Below are 13,557 nucleotides of genomic sequence, written 5' to 3' on the forward strand. Positions count from 1 at the left end.
TAATGGGAAAATTGTCCGAGAAGCAGGCGGGAACTTAAATAAAAAGCCAGATAAAATGAAGAAACATTTTAAATGAAAAACGTGATGAAATAATAAAACAACAAAACTGACAACATATAAAATGGAATGTTTGTTGTAAAGTCACAAAAAAAAAGCTTCCCAGAATACAAAGGAAAATACAGAAAAATAACATGATTATAGAGAAGATAAAGGATCCAATGACTGTATAGCCAATTACTGTTTCTGAAAAGACTAGAGCAGATACATGAAAGCAAATATGTCCCTAAACACACAGACAGGAAAAATACAAAATGAAAGCTTTTTAAGCTAAAACACTCCAACTCTGTAAACTCTCAATTCCCCAAATAAAAGTAAAACTTAACTATTTGAAAATATACAGAGGTGATATAATGTATATCAAAGAAAAAGAAAAGCCAGAAACTTTCAGGGAGAGGAAATGTTTACTTATAAGTGAAAAAATACACCTGCTTCAAAAATATTATTAATGCAGGGAAACTACTGAGTATTTTAAAAGGTTTACTGAGGTATGTGTGTATGTTCAGTCACTCAGTCATGTCCAACTCTTTGCCACCCCATGCAGTGTAGCCCACCAGGCTCCTCTAAGAAATTCTCCAGGCAAGAATACTGGAGTGGGTTGTCATTTCCTACTCCAAGGAATCTTCCTGACCCAGGGATCGAACCCACGTCTCCTGCGTCTCCTCCACTGTGCCACCTGGGAAGCCCTTACAGAGGTATAATTCCATGCAATAAACTGCACACCCTTAAGGCATACAATTTGATTAAGTTTTGACATATGTATGACACTGGAATGATTACCACTATCAAGATAAAACATTCCTCATAAGTATGACTGATATGTCTTAAGACCCCTAGTGGATGCCTGAAATCACAGACAATACCAAACTCTACATATGCCATGTTTTTTCTTATACATGCATACATATGGTAAAGTTTAATTTATAAATTAGGCTCAATAAGAGATTAACAACAATGTGTGTGCACATGCTCAGTCGCTCAAGTCGTGTCTGACTCTTTGCAACCCTTTGGACTATAGCACACCAGGCTCCTCTGTCCATGGACTTTTCTCCAGGCAAGAATACTGGAGTGGGTTGTCATTTCCTATTCACAGGGATCTTCCCAACCCAGATATCAAACCTGCACCTCTTACGTCTCCTGTACATTGGCTTTTACCACTAGCACCACCTGGGAAGCCCAACAAACTAACACAGTTGATTGAAAGACATAGAGACGCCAGGGATGGAACCCGGGGCCTTATGATGCAAAGCACATGCTCTACCACTGAGCTGCATCCCCAGCCCTGTTTTCCCCCATACATACATACCTATGATAATGTTTAATTCATAAATTAGGCACAGAGAGAGATTTGCAATAATAACTAATAATAGAGCAATTATGAAGTTATGTGAATATGAGCTCTGTCTCAAAATACCTCATTGTACTGTACTCAGCCTTCTTGTGATGACATGCAACGCCAGAACGCCTACATAGTAAGATGAAGTGAATGAATGTCATAGGCTCTGTGACATAGCCTTAGGCAACTCCTAACCTTCTGACAATACAACGTCAACGGTTGGGGGATCCGGGCAGGATGAAGCAGGACAATGTGAGATTCCATCACACTACTCAGAAAAACATACAATAAAGAGCTTATGAATTTTTATTTCTGAAATTTTCCATATTTTGGGACCACAGTTGACCACAAGAAAGAGTAACATACATGCCTTATTTCATTGTCTACTTTCAGAATTCTCTCCTTATCACTACGTTAGACCAGTTTTATGACTATAATGAGCCTTTTTTGTTTTTTTGTCTCTGGTCCTTGGGGCATATTTAAGATTCTTGGATGTGGGGCATTACAGTTTTCAATAAAAATGAGGGTTTTTTTGAGTCATTACTTTCTCAAACACTTTTCTTTGTCCCCCACCTTCTCTCCAATTTCAGATATATTAGACTTCTCAGAGTTATTTCACAACTTACTGGTGCTTAGTTCAGTATATACGTTCTTTTACGTTTCTTTTATTTATAATCATTTTACTCATAATTTACATACCATAAAATTCGTTCTTTTAAACTGCACAATAGTTTTTAGTACATTCACAAAGCTGTGCAAACATCACCACTATCTAATTCCAGGCATTTTTATCACCCCAAAAAGAAACCATATCCTTTAGTAGTCATTCCCCACTCCACCCTGTCCCTGCCCCTGCCAAACACTAATGTACTTTCTGTTTCCATGGATTTGCCTAATACAGACATTTCACATAAATGGAAACATACATTAAATGGCCTTTATATCCGGTCTTCTTTGCTTAGCATGTTTTTTAAGACTCATTCATATTGTAGCCTTTATTGGTACTTCTTTTTATTATTAAATGATCCATTGTATTTAACAATTTAAATAAAAAAGGGGACAACACAGGATGAGATTGTTGGATGGCAACACAGACTCAATGGACATGAGTTTGAGCAAGCTCTGGGAGTTGGTGATGGACAGGGAAGCCTGGCCTGCTGCGGTCCGTGGGATTGCAAAGAGTTGGACATGACTGAGTGACTGAACTGAACTGAATCCATTGAATGGATTTATTTTTTTGCTTATCCTTTCATCAGTTGATGGAAATTTGAATTGTTTCCATTTTTTGACTATTATGAATACTGCTGCTATGAATATTTGTGTACAAGCTTTTGTTTGTGAACATATGTTTTCATTTCTCTTAGGTGTATACCTAGGAATAGAATTGCTGGTCTGTGGTAACTATGGTTAACCTTCCGATGAAATGTCAAGCTGTTGTCCCAAGCAGCTGCACCATTTTACATTTCCACCAGCAGTGTACGATGGTTCTAACTTCTACTACCTCCTCGCTAAACTGTGTTACTGCATTTGTCATTACAGCTATTCTAGCAACTTAGCGACCAAAAAGCAGTAGCAGCAGCAGTGGATATAAAATGGTATGACTTTGTGGGTTTTTACTTAAACTTTCGTGATGGTTAATGATGCTGAATATCTTTATCTTCTTTGAAAAAAAAGTCTATTCAGATCGTTCATCTATTTTAAAAATTAGTTTGTCTTTTTATTATGCTGTAGTTGTTCTTTATATATTCTAATTCCAGTTTTTATCAGATATGTAATTTGCAAACTCACTCTTGAATTGTCTTTTCACTGTATTGATGGTGTCCTTTTAAGTACAGAAGTTTTAATTTTGATGAAGTCCAATCTTATTTCTCCTTTTGTCCACTTACATGTGGGTGTCACACCTAAAATTCATGAACTTAACCCAAGATCATAAAATTTACTTCTGTATTTTTACCTCTATATAAATGGCAAAAGTTACATTTAAAAACTTTAATTTCCCAATAAAATCTACCAAAATCTAGTGTATGTATCTTACATAATGGTGAGATATTGGAAACTTTCCCCTGAGACTGGGAATGAGAAAGGATGTTCACTGGTATCACTTCTGCTGAATATTGTCCTGAAGGTTTGAGCCAGTTCAACAAAGCAAGAAAAACAAATAAAACACATATGAAAGAATCAGAAACAAAAAAATAAAACTGTCATTTTTTTCAGATGACATGACTGTGTATGGCTGAAAACCAAAATAATACAGAGGTAATTACAATTAACAAATGCATTTGGTAAACTCACTTTATATATGGCTATCACAAAACAATCTATTGTATTTTCTATATACTGTAAATAAGCAATTTGGAATTTTAAAATGTTACTGTTTCTAACAGCAAGAGAAACATTAAATTGTCTAGGAATAAATCTAATTAAAGACATCCAAAACCTTACATAGCAATGTAGTAAAGAGAAAGTAAATAAGACCTTAAAAATGGAGAAATACACCATGAGAACAGACTGGATTAATCAATAACGTAAATATGTTGGGACACCCCATACATTCAGTAGAATACTGACCAAAATTCCATGAAGTGTCTGATGGAATTTGATAAGCTGATTCTACAATTTATATGGAAAAGAAAAGAGCAAAAATAGCCAAGAAAATGGTGAAGAAGAGAAGCAGGAGCCTACACTCTCTGATACCAAAACATGGTAAAACTATAGTAATGAAGACATTAAAATAATGTTGCCGGGACAGACTTAGACCATGGAACTGAACAGAGTCTGTAAAGAGGCGCACACATACTTGAGGGCTACACTTCTCATGAGGGTGGCACTATAGAGTCGTGGGCAAAGGACAGTCTTTCTAATAAGTGGACCCAATCAATTCAGTATCCATGTTGGGGAAAGATGGAATTGGGCCTCTACCTTCTGCTCTACACCAAAGTCAATTTTAGGGGACTTATAAATTTAAATGTGAAAAGTAAACCAAAAAAGCTACCAGCAGGTTAAAGAATATCTTCATGAACATCTGGGGCAAAAATGTCTTTAACATTAAACATGAAGAAAAAAAAATCATAACATGGATTAAATTAGGGATCTATATATCAAAAAACATTAGCAACACACATAACAAACTCAGGGTTAAGATTCTCATTAAGTAAATGCCTCTTAAAAATAAATAATAAAAGATAAAAATTTAACAGTCCACCCAAAAGTTGTCTTTAAAAACAAAGACAATCTCTATGAGATTATTTATAGTCAATGAACATATTAAAGTGTGTTCAATCTCACTAGACAATAAAGATAAAGAGAAGTAAGATTTTTAATGTAGTAGATTGGCAAAGATGAAAATAAGAAAAATTAAATTTTGTATTAGCCAAGATTTGTACACGTTCATAAACTTATAGGAAATTAAATTGGATAAGTTTTCCAGAAACTGGCCATTATCACAAAATCCCTAAAAATATATCTATTCCTTGACCAAGAATTCCACTTTTAGAAATTTATCCTAGAGAAAAAGCTGAACAACTTTGCAAAAATAGATTTTCATCACTGCAATGCTTATATAATAAATTAGGAGATAAAAGTCTAACAACAGGATATTGGTAAAATATGTTATGGTAATCCACATACAAAGACACTATGTCATAATTATAAATAATGATGTGGATCAAGGCTCACCACTTAAGATGATCACAGGGGCAAGACGTAACATAAATGAGTAAAGAGACCCTGGCAGACTAGACAGCATGCGCCTCTTTTGAAGAGGGCAACTCCAATTAATTGATGCCAAGTAAGAAGTGAGGGAGGGCCTAGTGTTGTCAGCATAGCCAATATTTTAAGTGAAATAAAAAACTGAAATTTTTATGTGAAATCTCCTCATTTTTAAAAGTAGCCTATTGTTTAAAAAAAATTGAAAAAGATTCAGTGACCAAATAAAATATGTCATGTATGGACTAGATTCAATTCAAAGGCTGCCAGTACCAATGTACATGCATATTGTTGACACAGAAAGATATTCAGGATGTATTGCTTTTATTGCTGCAAAAAGCCTGCTACAAAACAGCTTCTATAATATGATCTCATTTTTGCTAAAATGGAAAGCATATTTATAGACATAAAGAAATGCTAAACAGTGTCTAAGGGGTATAAGTGGTATAAATCTAAAGGTATATTGGGAGTTTTTTTATACATTTCTTTATTTTTGCATTTTTATATTGATCATTAATATTTTACTATAAGAAAATAGCATGAAGTTTTTTTCATTTGTGATTATAAAGGAAAGAGTTAATAGTTTAGTTTAAATTTTTGAGGATTAAAAAATCAAAATCACTGAGTAAATATTCTTGAACATAAAATCAAACAGACCAGAATTGAAAGTCAATTCTTCCATTTAATGTATCAGTGGCCTTGGGCTTTCTCACCAAAAAATGTCAATGATAATACCTACCATCTCTACCTCAAGTCCCCTGGGTAATGTAAAAATTAATAAACAAAAGCAGAATTACTGCCTTCCTAGCATCCCCAAAAACTAAGTGAAGAGAAGGGGGCTTTTTCTACTGCTGTCCAAGTTTGACAAGAAAACAGACACTTGTAGAATACAATAATGAAGAAAGGCTGGTATGTTTGCTTTTGTTATTCCATCAAGAGGTGAGACCTCTTCCCTTGCAACTCCCGGCCCCACACATCACTCCCTGTCTACCAGGGAAGCCCGGCACAGTGGAGCAGAGCTGGCTCCCACGGAAGTAGCCTCACATGAGGTAGAGTCACATCACGTTCTCAGGAGCAGCTGGGTAGAGCCTAAGCATGCGTGGAGCCTCGGCACACACGGAATAAACTAGAGAAGCCACTCTGAAGATTGGGTTGGACCCTAAAATAAATACATGAATAAATATTCTTTGAAAGTCTGCCACCCTTTAGCTTGTCTTCTCATCTCTCTGGTAAAGGCATGGATTTTTCCACAAGGAATTCAGGGAGGCGAAGCAGTCCACAGGTGAAACCAACCAATTGGCTGATGTAAGGAAGGTTTTGTTTCTATCTGTATCGCCTCTTTTTCATCATGAAGGACTTAGATATCCGTGTTCCACTATTCCTTGTAACGACCGTGCAGGGTAAGTATTTTTCACAGTGGAGGATAAGGACACTTTTTCTGGGTACTGCATACCATTGGAAACCTACCTTCAAATGAGCGTGTGTGATTTCTAAGCACCCAGTTTTAAACCTGGGGAGAAATATCATCATATCTGGTCCCTGGATGTATATTCTGTAAGATATTTTTGATATAATAACTTATTTTCATTATTGCTCCTTTTTCAATTAATTTCCAATAAAAGAGAACAATAAAAGTGTTGTTTTATATCTTTACTCTCTCAGTAATGTGCAACATAAACATAATAGTGTTAAGAAGTCAGAAATAACTTAACACAGTAGCCATAGATGTTTATATTTGCAAAATTTCAACAATGATCTTCCCTAGCTTCCCCCAAATTAGCATATTTGTTAACCAAATTAATTAAGAAGCTTTTCAAAATAAAAGCAATGTTTTAAATAAATAAATTTTCATAACCATAGAACATTTAGTTCTGTTGGAGGTAACAAACATATCATACTCAAGTACTTTATGAAGATATTAGGATAAAAATTATCTGGATGCAATTATAAATGTACCCGAATTAGTCATTTGCTTTTTTTGCGTGTATGTTTTTCTGCATGTGTTAAAATTATATAATAGATTTTTGTAATCAGTTAGTCCTTAGATCATCACAATGTTATTTGATGCACAGAATTTGTATCATCTCAAGATGATGATATGATATTGTTTGGACAATGTCTTTAAATTTAGTACTCTAAATTAGATGCAGTGAAAGCCAAGACCTCTTCTCTGCCCATGTTTGTTAAAGAAAATGAACACTACACCCCCAGTTTGGAAGAATGAGACATTCTTACAAATCTCAACCTTGAAATTTCATAACCGAATATTGTTGTCACATCAAAATTCTAATCTCAACAGAATTTTCACTGTGTTTCAGAATGGGTGGGTGTAAATTCACTTATGATCAACTTTTCCACTGAAATCACATCTGTTTAGTAAACTACAAAAAGCTTTCTAAAAATTGATTTTATTTAATAAATATTTTAAAGAGTTCACTAACTGATCCTCCAGAAATTCTGGTCAATTGTTTAGCTTTCATTCACTTTTATTTCTACTGTGATTCTTAGGAATTTGTCTAGTCTATAGTTAATCTATTAAAACATCTATGCATTGGTGACTTTGGCTTCCTTCCACAATAAGCTATGTTAAGATCTCTAAATTAAATTACAAAGGTAGAGAAGTAAAATTAAACACAGCAACAGGTTATAGTGAGTGCTCTTTAGAATTTCAGATTAACAAATTTGTCCCAAAATAAGTAATAACTTAACCAAATGAATAATGCAACACAGAACAGATTTTAACAGAATCTCAACCTCTCTCTCCCCTTCCCATCTTTCTCTCTCAGTCTTTCTTTTTTGCTCTCTCTCTATCTCTCTATCTCTGTCTCTCACTCTCTCACACACATACACACATACACACACTTCCACCCACATCCATACATGAGTGTGTACACACATCTCAGAATTTTAAAACACTGCTACTAGAGGTTTTAACTTAGATAAATTAACTACATTAAAATACTGACGCTGTGAAAATATCTGTTTATGTCCAATATCCCATAGAGGGCATCTTCTTGTGAACTTCTAAAAATCTTAAGGAAAGAAAATCAGGAGGGCAAAGCAGAGTCCTAGGCAGGAAGGCGAGGTGAAGGCATTGCTGCCACTCGGGGTCACAGCTTCCCATTGTCCTCACAGCTCTCCTTCTCCTCTATGGCCTCCAGGCTGCGCTTACTCTTCACCTCGGCACCACTGCTGGGGGCTTTACTGAGGCCACAAGACAAGCACGCCAGCTGGATCTGCTTCATGTTTTCTATGGCTTCATTCTTGGCGTTCTTCAACAGGTCTCCCTGGCCCTACAAACAAGCAGAAATAAACATCAAAGAAAAAAGTTACGGGCCAGGAAGATCCCGAGTGACATCATTCTATATGCTTCCTGCTATTGCTCAGCGAGGAAACAGACTCGGACTTGAGAGCCCACTTTTGCCAGGTTTAGGCCACATTCTTCTCTTTCATCATTGAGGGTCTTTGTAGTTTAACTCAAGGACCTCAACCTGAGCTTTCACCATTGGTTCCGTGGTTGCCGGCAGCCCCCTTGAGATTCCTGTGGGAGCAAACACCCTCCTCTGAATGTACGGAGGACACTCAGCCCTTCCATCACCAGGGTTTGAGACGTCGCACGTTGCTACAACTCCTGTCCCACCCAGCCCAGCATTCCTAAGCTTGGAGAAAACAAGGAAAGAAGCTCTTCCTCAAAGAACCAAAAATTAAATCAGCTCCTTGGTGTACAAGGGCTTACAAAGCAAAATATCTTCCATAAAGTAAATCACACACCCTTATGCTTGGGTGAGCTGCTGCTGTTGTTGTTTTCAATACATTGCATCATCACTGCAGTTTGCAGTCTAAGTTCTAGGTTACCCACATTCCTTCTATCTCTTCCATTATCCTCAAAACAATGTTCCCATCTCGTTGATGGAGGAGAGGCTCTGGAGGCTTGGTGTGTCAATCAAAACAAAAAAGCAAACCAGGATCACAGGGAATCACCCATTGTTGGTTATATCAGAGCCTGAGTGATCTTTTCCCATTATCTTTTTTCTTATTTCAGTTCATTGTTGTGATGATCAAGTATGTATGCTGATACTGGCCCAGGGGGCTGAAGAAGTAAGTACGGGGAAGCCAGAACATGTCTCTACAGGGTACAGACAAAAGAGGAAGCAGTTCTGTCTCCCCACTTCACTCTCACGACAATGCCTGAGAGCATGACCTTGAAACTGGAGGTTACACGAGCTGCTGGAGAGTTTCTCTGTAAATCAGAGACTCCGAGAAAAGATAAGTCATCTATTTTATGCATGATATGCTGTTTGCTCTCTTTAATTTGATGAAGGCTTTCAGCTCAGGGTATATGAGAAAGCTTGTATTTAAAATGCTTGGGAGTATTTCCTCAAAATCTGTACAAGCCACTTGCCAGTTCTATCTTATGTCATAATAGCTCAATCCTTCAAAAAACACTTTTAAACATATAGGATGAGTAAGTAAGGCTTTGCCTAATATTTTTGTTATGGTGTGCCAGTGTGCTAAGTAAATTCAGTTGTGTCTGACTTTGTGCAACCCAATGGACTGTAGACTGCCAGGCTCCTCTGTCCATGGGATTCTCCAGGCAAGATATGGAGTGGGTTGTCACACCCTCCTCCAGGGTATCTTTCCATCCCAGGGATCAAACCTGCATCTCTTATGTCTCCTGCATTGGCAGGCAGGTTCTTTACCAGTAGCACCACCTGGGAAGCCTACCCTATTTCACATACCACACTCAGAATTTAGACTAAGACAAGACTAGAGACTGAACACTCTTTAGGACATAGAAGGACTTTAAAAGGGAAAAATATGCACTACACCAACAGAACTTGGGGAGTATAGACAATAATAAGCCCCCTCTGAAAGTTAAAAAGAAGGTCATATCCACCTTGACAATGCAGTCCTTAAGCAATAATAATAATATAACATACAAAGTGCTTACTCTCTGTGGGGCATCCTTCTTCATGCTTTATAAATGTTCATTATTCAATTGTCACCACATCCCCACAAAATAGGCATTTTTCTTATTTTAAGTTTAGAGTGAAAAAACAAATAGAGGCCCAGAATGGTCCTCATTCCCAGAGTCACACAGCTGCTAAGTGGTAGAGCTAGGGTTGAAATAAAGTCCTGCAGTTGACTCTTAACCACTACATGATAAGGCATCTTTTCAAGGCAAGCTATGCGCTCTACAAAGCACATTAAAGCCTCCCAGTACTGTTACCCTTGGAAACAAGACAGATAAAAAGACAATCATTGCCCAGGTGGCACAGAACTTAGAGATGGGATCTACAGTCAGGAAGATAAGATGTACCAAGATATGTTGGCAAGGACAAAAGTCAGAGGATCTTAGTTGTGCTTTTAGCTCCAACAATTTCTCCCTGTGCCATTTTATCTCTTGTAAAAATGATGAAAACATTCTTCTGCCTTCCTCATAGTTTTAAAGATTAAAGAAAATATGTTGAAAAGCTGTTTGTGAGTAAATATGCTACTAGGCGACATGAAAAGCAATTGACATAGTCAACGACTAAACAGTGGGGAATGGCAACCCACTCCAGTATTCTTGCCTGGAGAAGCCCACGGACTGTAGCCTGTCCGGCTCCTCTGTCCACGGGGTCTCAAGAGTTGGACACGAGCTAGTGACTAAACCTCCACCGCCACCACTACTAAATAAATGTCTTGATGTTGTGCACATTTTAATGTAAATGTTACCAACTTGTTTAAAATACATCCATAAGGCTTTGTTTTTACTGAGATATGTATACGGCTACTGCTTTTACAAGTGCAAACATCCCTTTAAAAAAACAAGCTGTGTTAATAAACAGATTATACCCACACTCATTTTCAGAGGATCGGTTTTAAGCGCTGCCTTTTCTCTTAGTGTTGAAATTTTCATCAAGCAGTCTTAAAGCATGACAAAAGCAAAGCTGGCATCTTTCCTAATTGCAAGAGAGCAGTGAAATACGCAAAAATATCAAGCTTGATACTACTGATGCATAATGCTCTCATGTCTCTTTTCTGGCAGCAGGTTATGAAACACATTTAATTAATCAGCCAGTATGTCATCTCATCGGTTCTCAGAAGCGGCATCCAGGCCTAAAAGCCAGACTGTGTCAGTTCTGGTAAACAGAAGTCACTCTCTCTAGAAAGCAAAGGCCAATTGGAGAAGACAGTTTGTGCCAGTACACAAAAACACAAGGACATCAGCTCTGAATAACTAAGAGACAGCACGTCCTGGGTACATGATATAGGCAGGAAAAAAAATCAAAAGAAAAATTAATCTATTAACTAATAGAACAAGAAAAAAATGAAAGACTATTAAGATTTACACTTAAAATACTGATGTAAAAATGCTGTTTTCAATTTTTTTTTTTTTAAAGAATAAAGCAGAGAGGTCATCTTTCTGTTCTGTGATTAAACTCCTTGAGTCCTCTTGATTAAATAAGCAGAAGCAGAAAAGACTCATTCTAGGCAAACTGTAAAGAGGGTGAAGTTTATTGCTAACAACCCCCATCTTGTCATTCCTCTTCAGGGCTGACTTCTTCCCACTATATGTGCAGTGATTTCTATTGACCAACTAGCACCCCCACTCCATCACACTCCCTCTCAGACTCCTCCTTACTAGCCAGCTTATATCATATCTCTTCCCTTGAAATAGCTCTGTCCTGTGTATCATTTCCCACAAGATATATTAGGTATTTAGATCATTTAGCGAAGCCAATTAAAGATACGAGTGTGTAGTATTGATTTAACGAGTATTACAACTGGGCATCTCTAAAGAGTATGCTTAGAAATTCTCTTCCAACAGAGGTCTTGGGAGAAAGGCAGAAAGGAGAGACGCCTAAGAGAATTCATTTTACTTGCTGGAATATAAAGCGTGACATCTCTTGGGAAAATAAATCTGAGTTGTAATGGCCTGGAATGAACAATTAATGGACAATCTGACCATTGAATACTCAACTTGAAAGAAATGTCAAGCTGTTGCCAATATTTCAATATACAAGTGATCTCATGGGAATGTTTAGCATCTCTCCTCCGGTACCAGGGACGCTTCAGGGGAAAACATGAGGACTGCTTCAATCTGAAGAAAAGTAAAAGTAATAAAAGGCATCTCAGGCAGACTGACGCTAATGAGACAAGAGGACCATCAAAAGTCCCAACAACAACCACCTCCATGGTTATTTGGCTTCCAAATGTCAGAGTTCATGGAAATCCCAACACACTAAAAGAGTAACACTTAGAATCACAGAAAACCATAAATCACTACAAAAATTTGAATCTAAAAATTAGTAATGATTAATGAGTTTTTTTTAAAAAGATACATTAAGCATTCATAACCAAATCTTTCTAACATCATTAAACTGCAGTTAAAATACATTATCTAGAAATCAAGAAATATGTGATGCATTTAGATTGCAAATGGGACTGATATACTACCATGCCACCGCAATTTTTATTACTACTAATAAATTATTACTGACAATAAAAAGCAGAAATAGACACACAGGTGTAGAGAACAAATGTATGGACACCAAGGGGGGAAAAGAGGATGGGATGAATTGGCAGACTGGGAATGATTATATATTACTATGGGCTTCCCAGGTGGTGATAGTGGTAAAGAACCCACCTGCCAATGCAGGAGATGTAAGTAAGAGACCAGGGTTTGATCCCTGGGTTTGGAAGATCCTCTGGAGGAGGGCAGGACAATCCACTCCAGCATTCATGCCTGGAGAATCCCAAGGACAGAGGAGCCTGGCAGGCTATGGTTCACAGTGTCACAAAGAGTCAGACACAACGGAAGCAACTTAGCATAAGAGAGATAGCTAATGAGAACCTACTGTATGGCACGGGGGTGGGGGGCGGGGGGAAGAAGGCATGATCTATTTGTAGGACACATATTAAGCTAACCTTAAAAATACATTCCAATACACATTAGGTGAAAATACTGTTTGATTCCACTTACATGAGGTACCTAGAATAGACAAATTCATAGAGTCAGAACGTACATTAGTAGATGTCAGGGCCCAGGAGGTAGGGGTAAGTGGGGAGGGGGAGGGGAAGTTGGTGTTTAATGGGGACAGAGTTTCAGTTTAGGGAAGTGAAAAATTTGGGAGATGGGAGATGGATGATGGTGAAAGGTGCACAACAGTGTGAATGTACTTAGAGCCACTGAACTGTATAGTTAAATACGGTTAAAATAGTGTGTTTTATATTATATGACTTTTACCACAATAAAAAAAATTTAAAAAACTTAAAAATGCTATTGTGATACTAAAGAGAAGCTAATACTTACTGAGCACAATAAACTAAACATAAACCCATTATCTCATAATATCAAAACCATGAGGGGCTAGAATTCTAAATACGAGTCAGCTATTAGCTATATATAACAATATATTTTATCATCTATCAAAAGACGTTTAGAATTTGTGTTATTCCTGTTCATACTAAGA

General features: G+C 37.1%; 1 protein-coding gene across 2 annotated transcripts in view; it reads right to left on the reverse strand.

Moving 5' to 3' along the window:
* Positions 1-6,733: 6,733 nt before the first annotated feature.
* Positions 6,734-13,557, reverse strand: part of PLCL1 (phospholipase C like 1 (inactive)) — a 351,938-nt gene continuing 345,114 nt past the window's right edge. For both annotated transcript variants that reach the window (XM_043445004.1, XM_043445005.1), the window contains one exon: positions 6,734-8,391. In XM_043445004.1, coding sequence (XP_043300939.1) covers positions 8,209-8,391 — 183 coding nt within the window. In that variant the 3' untranslated portion in view covers positions 6,734-8,208. The remainder of the gene's footprint in view (positions 8,392-13,557) is intronic.

Source organism: Cervus canadensis, chromosome 24, assembly GCF_019320065.1.
Source record: "Cervus canadensis isolate Bull #8, Minnesota chromosome 24, ASM1932006v1, whole genome shotgun sequence".
Taxonomy (NCBI): Eukaryota; Metazoa; Chordata; class Mammalia; order Artiodactyla; family Cervidae; genus Cervus; species Cervus canadensis.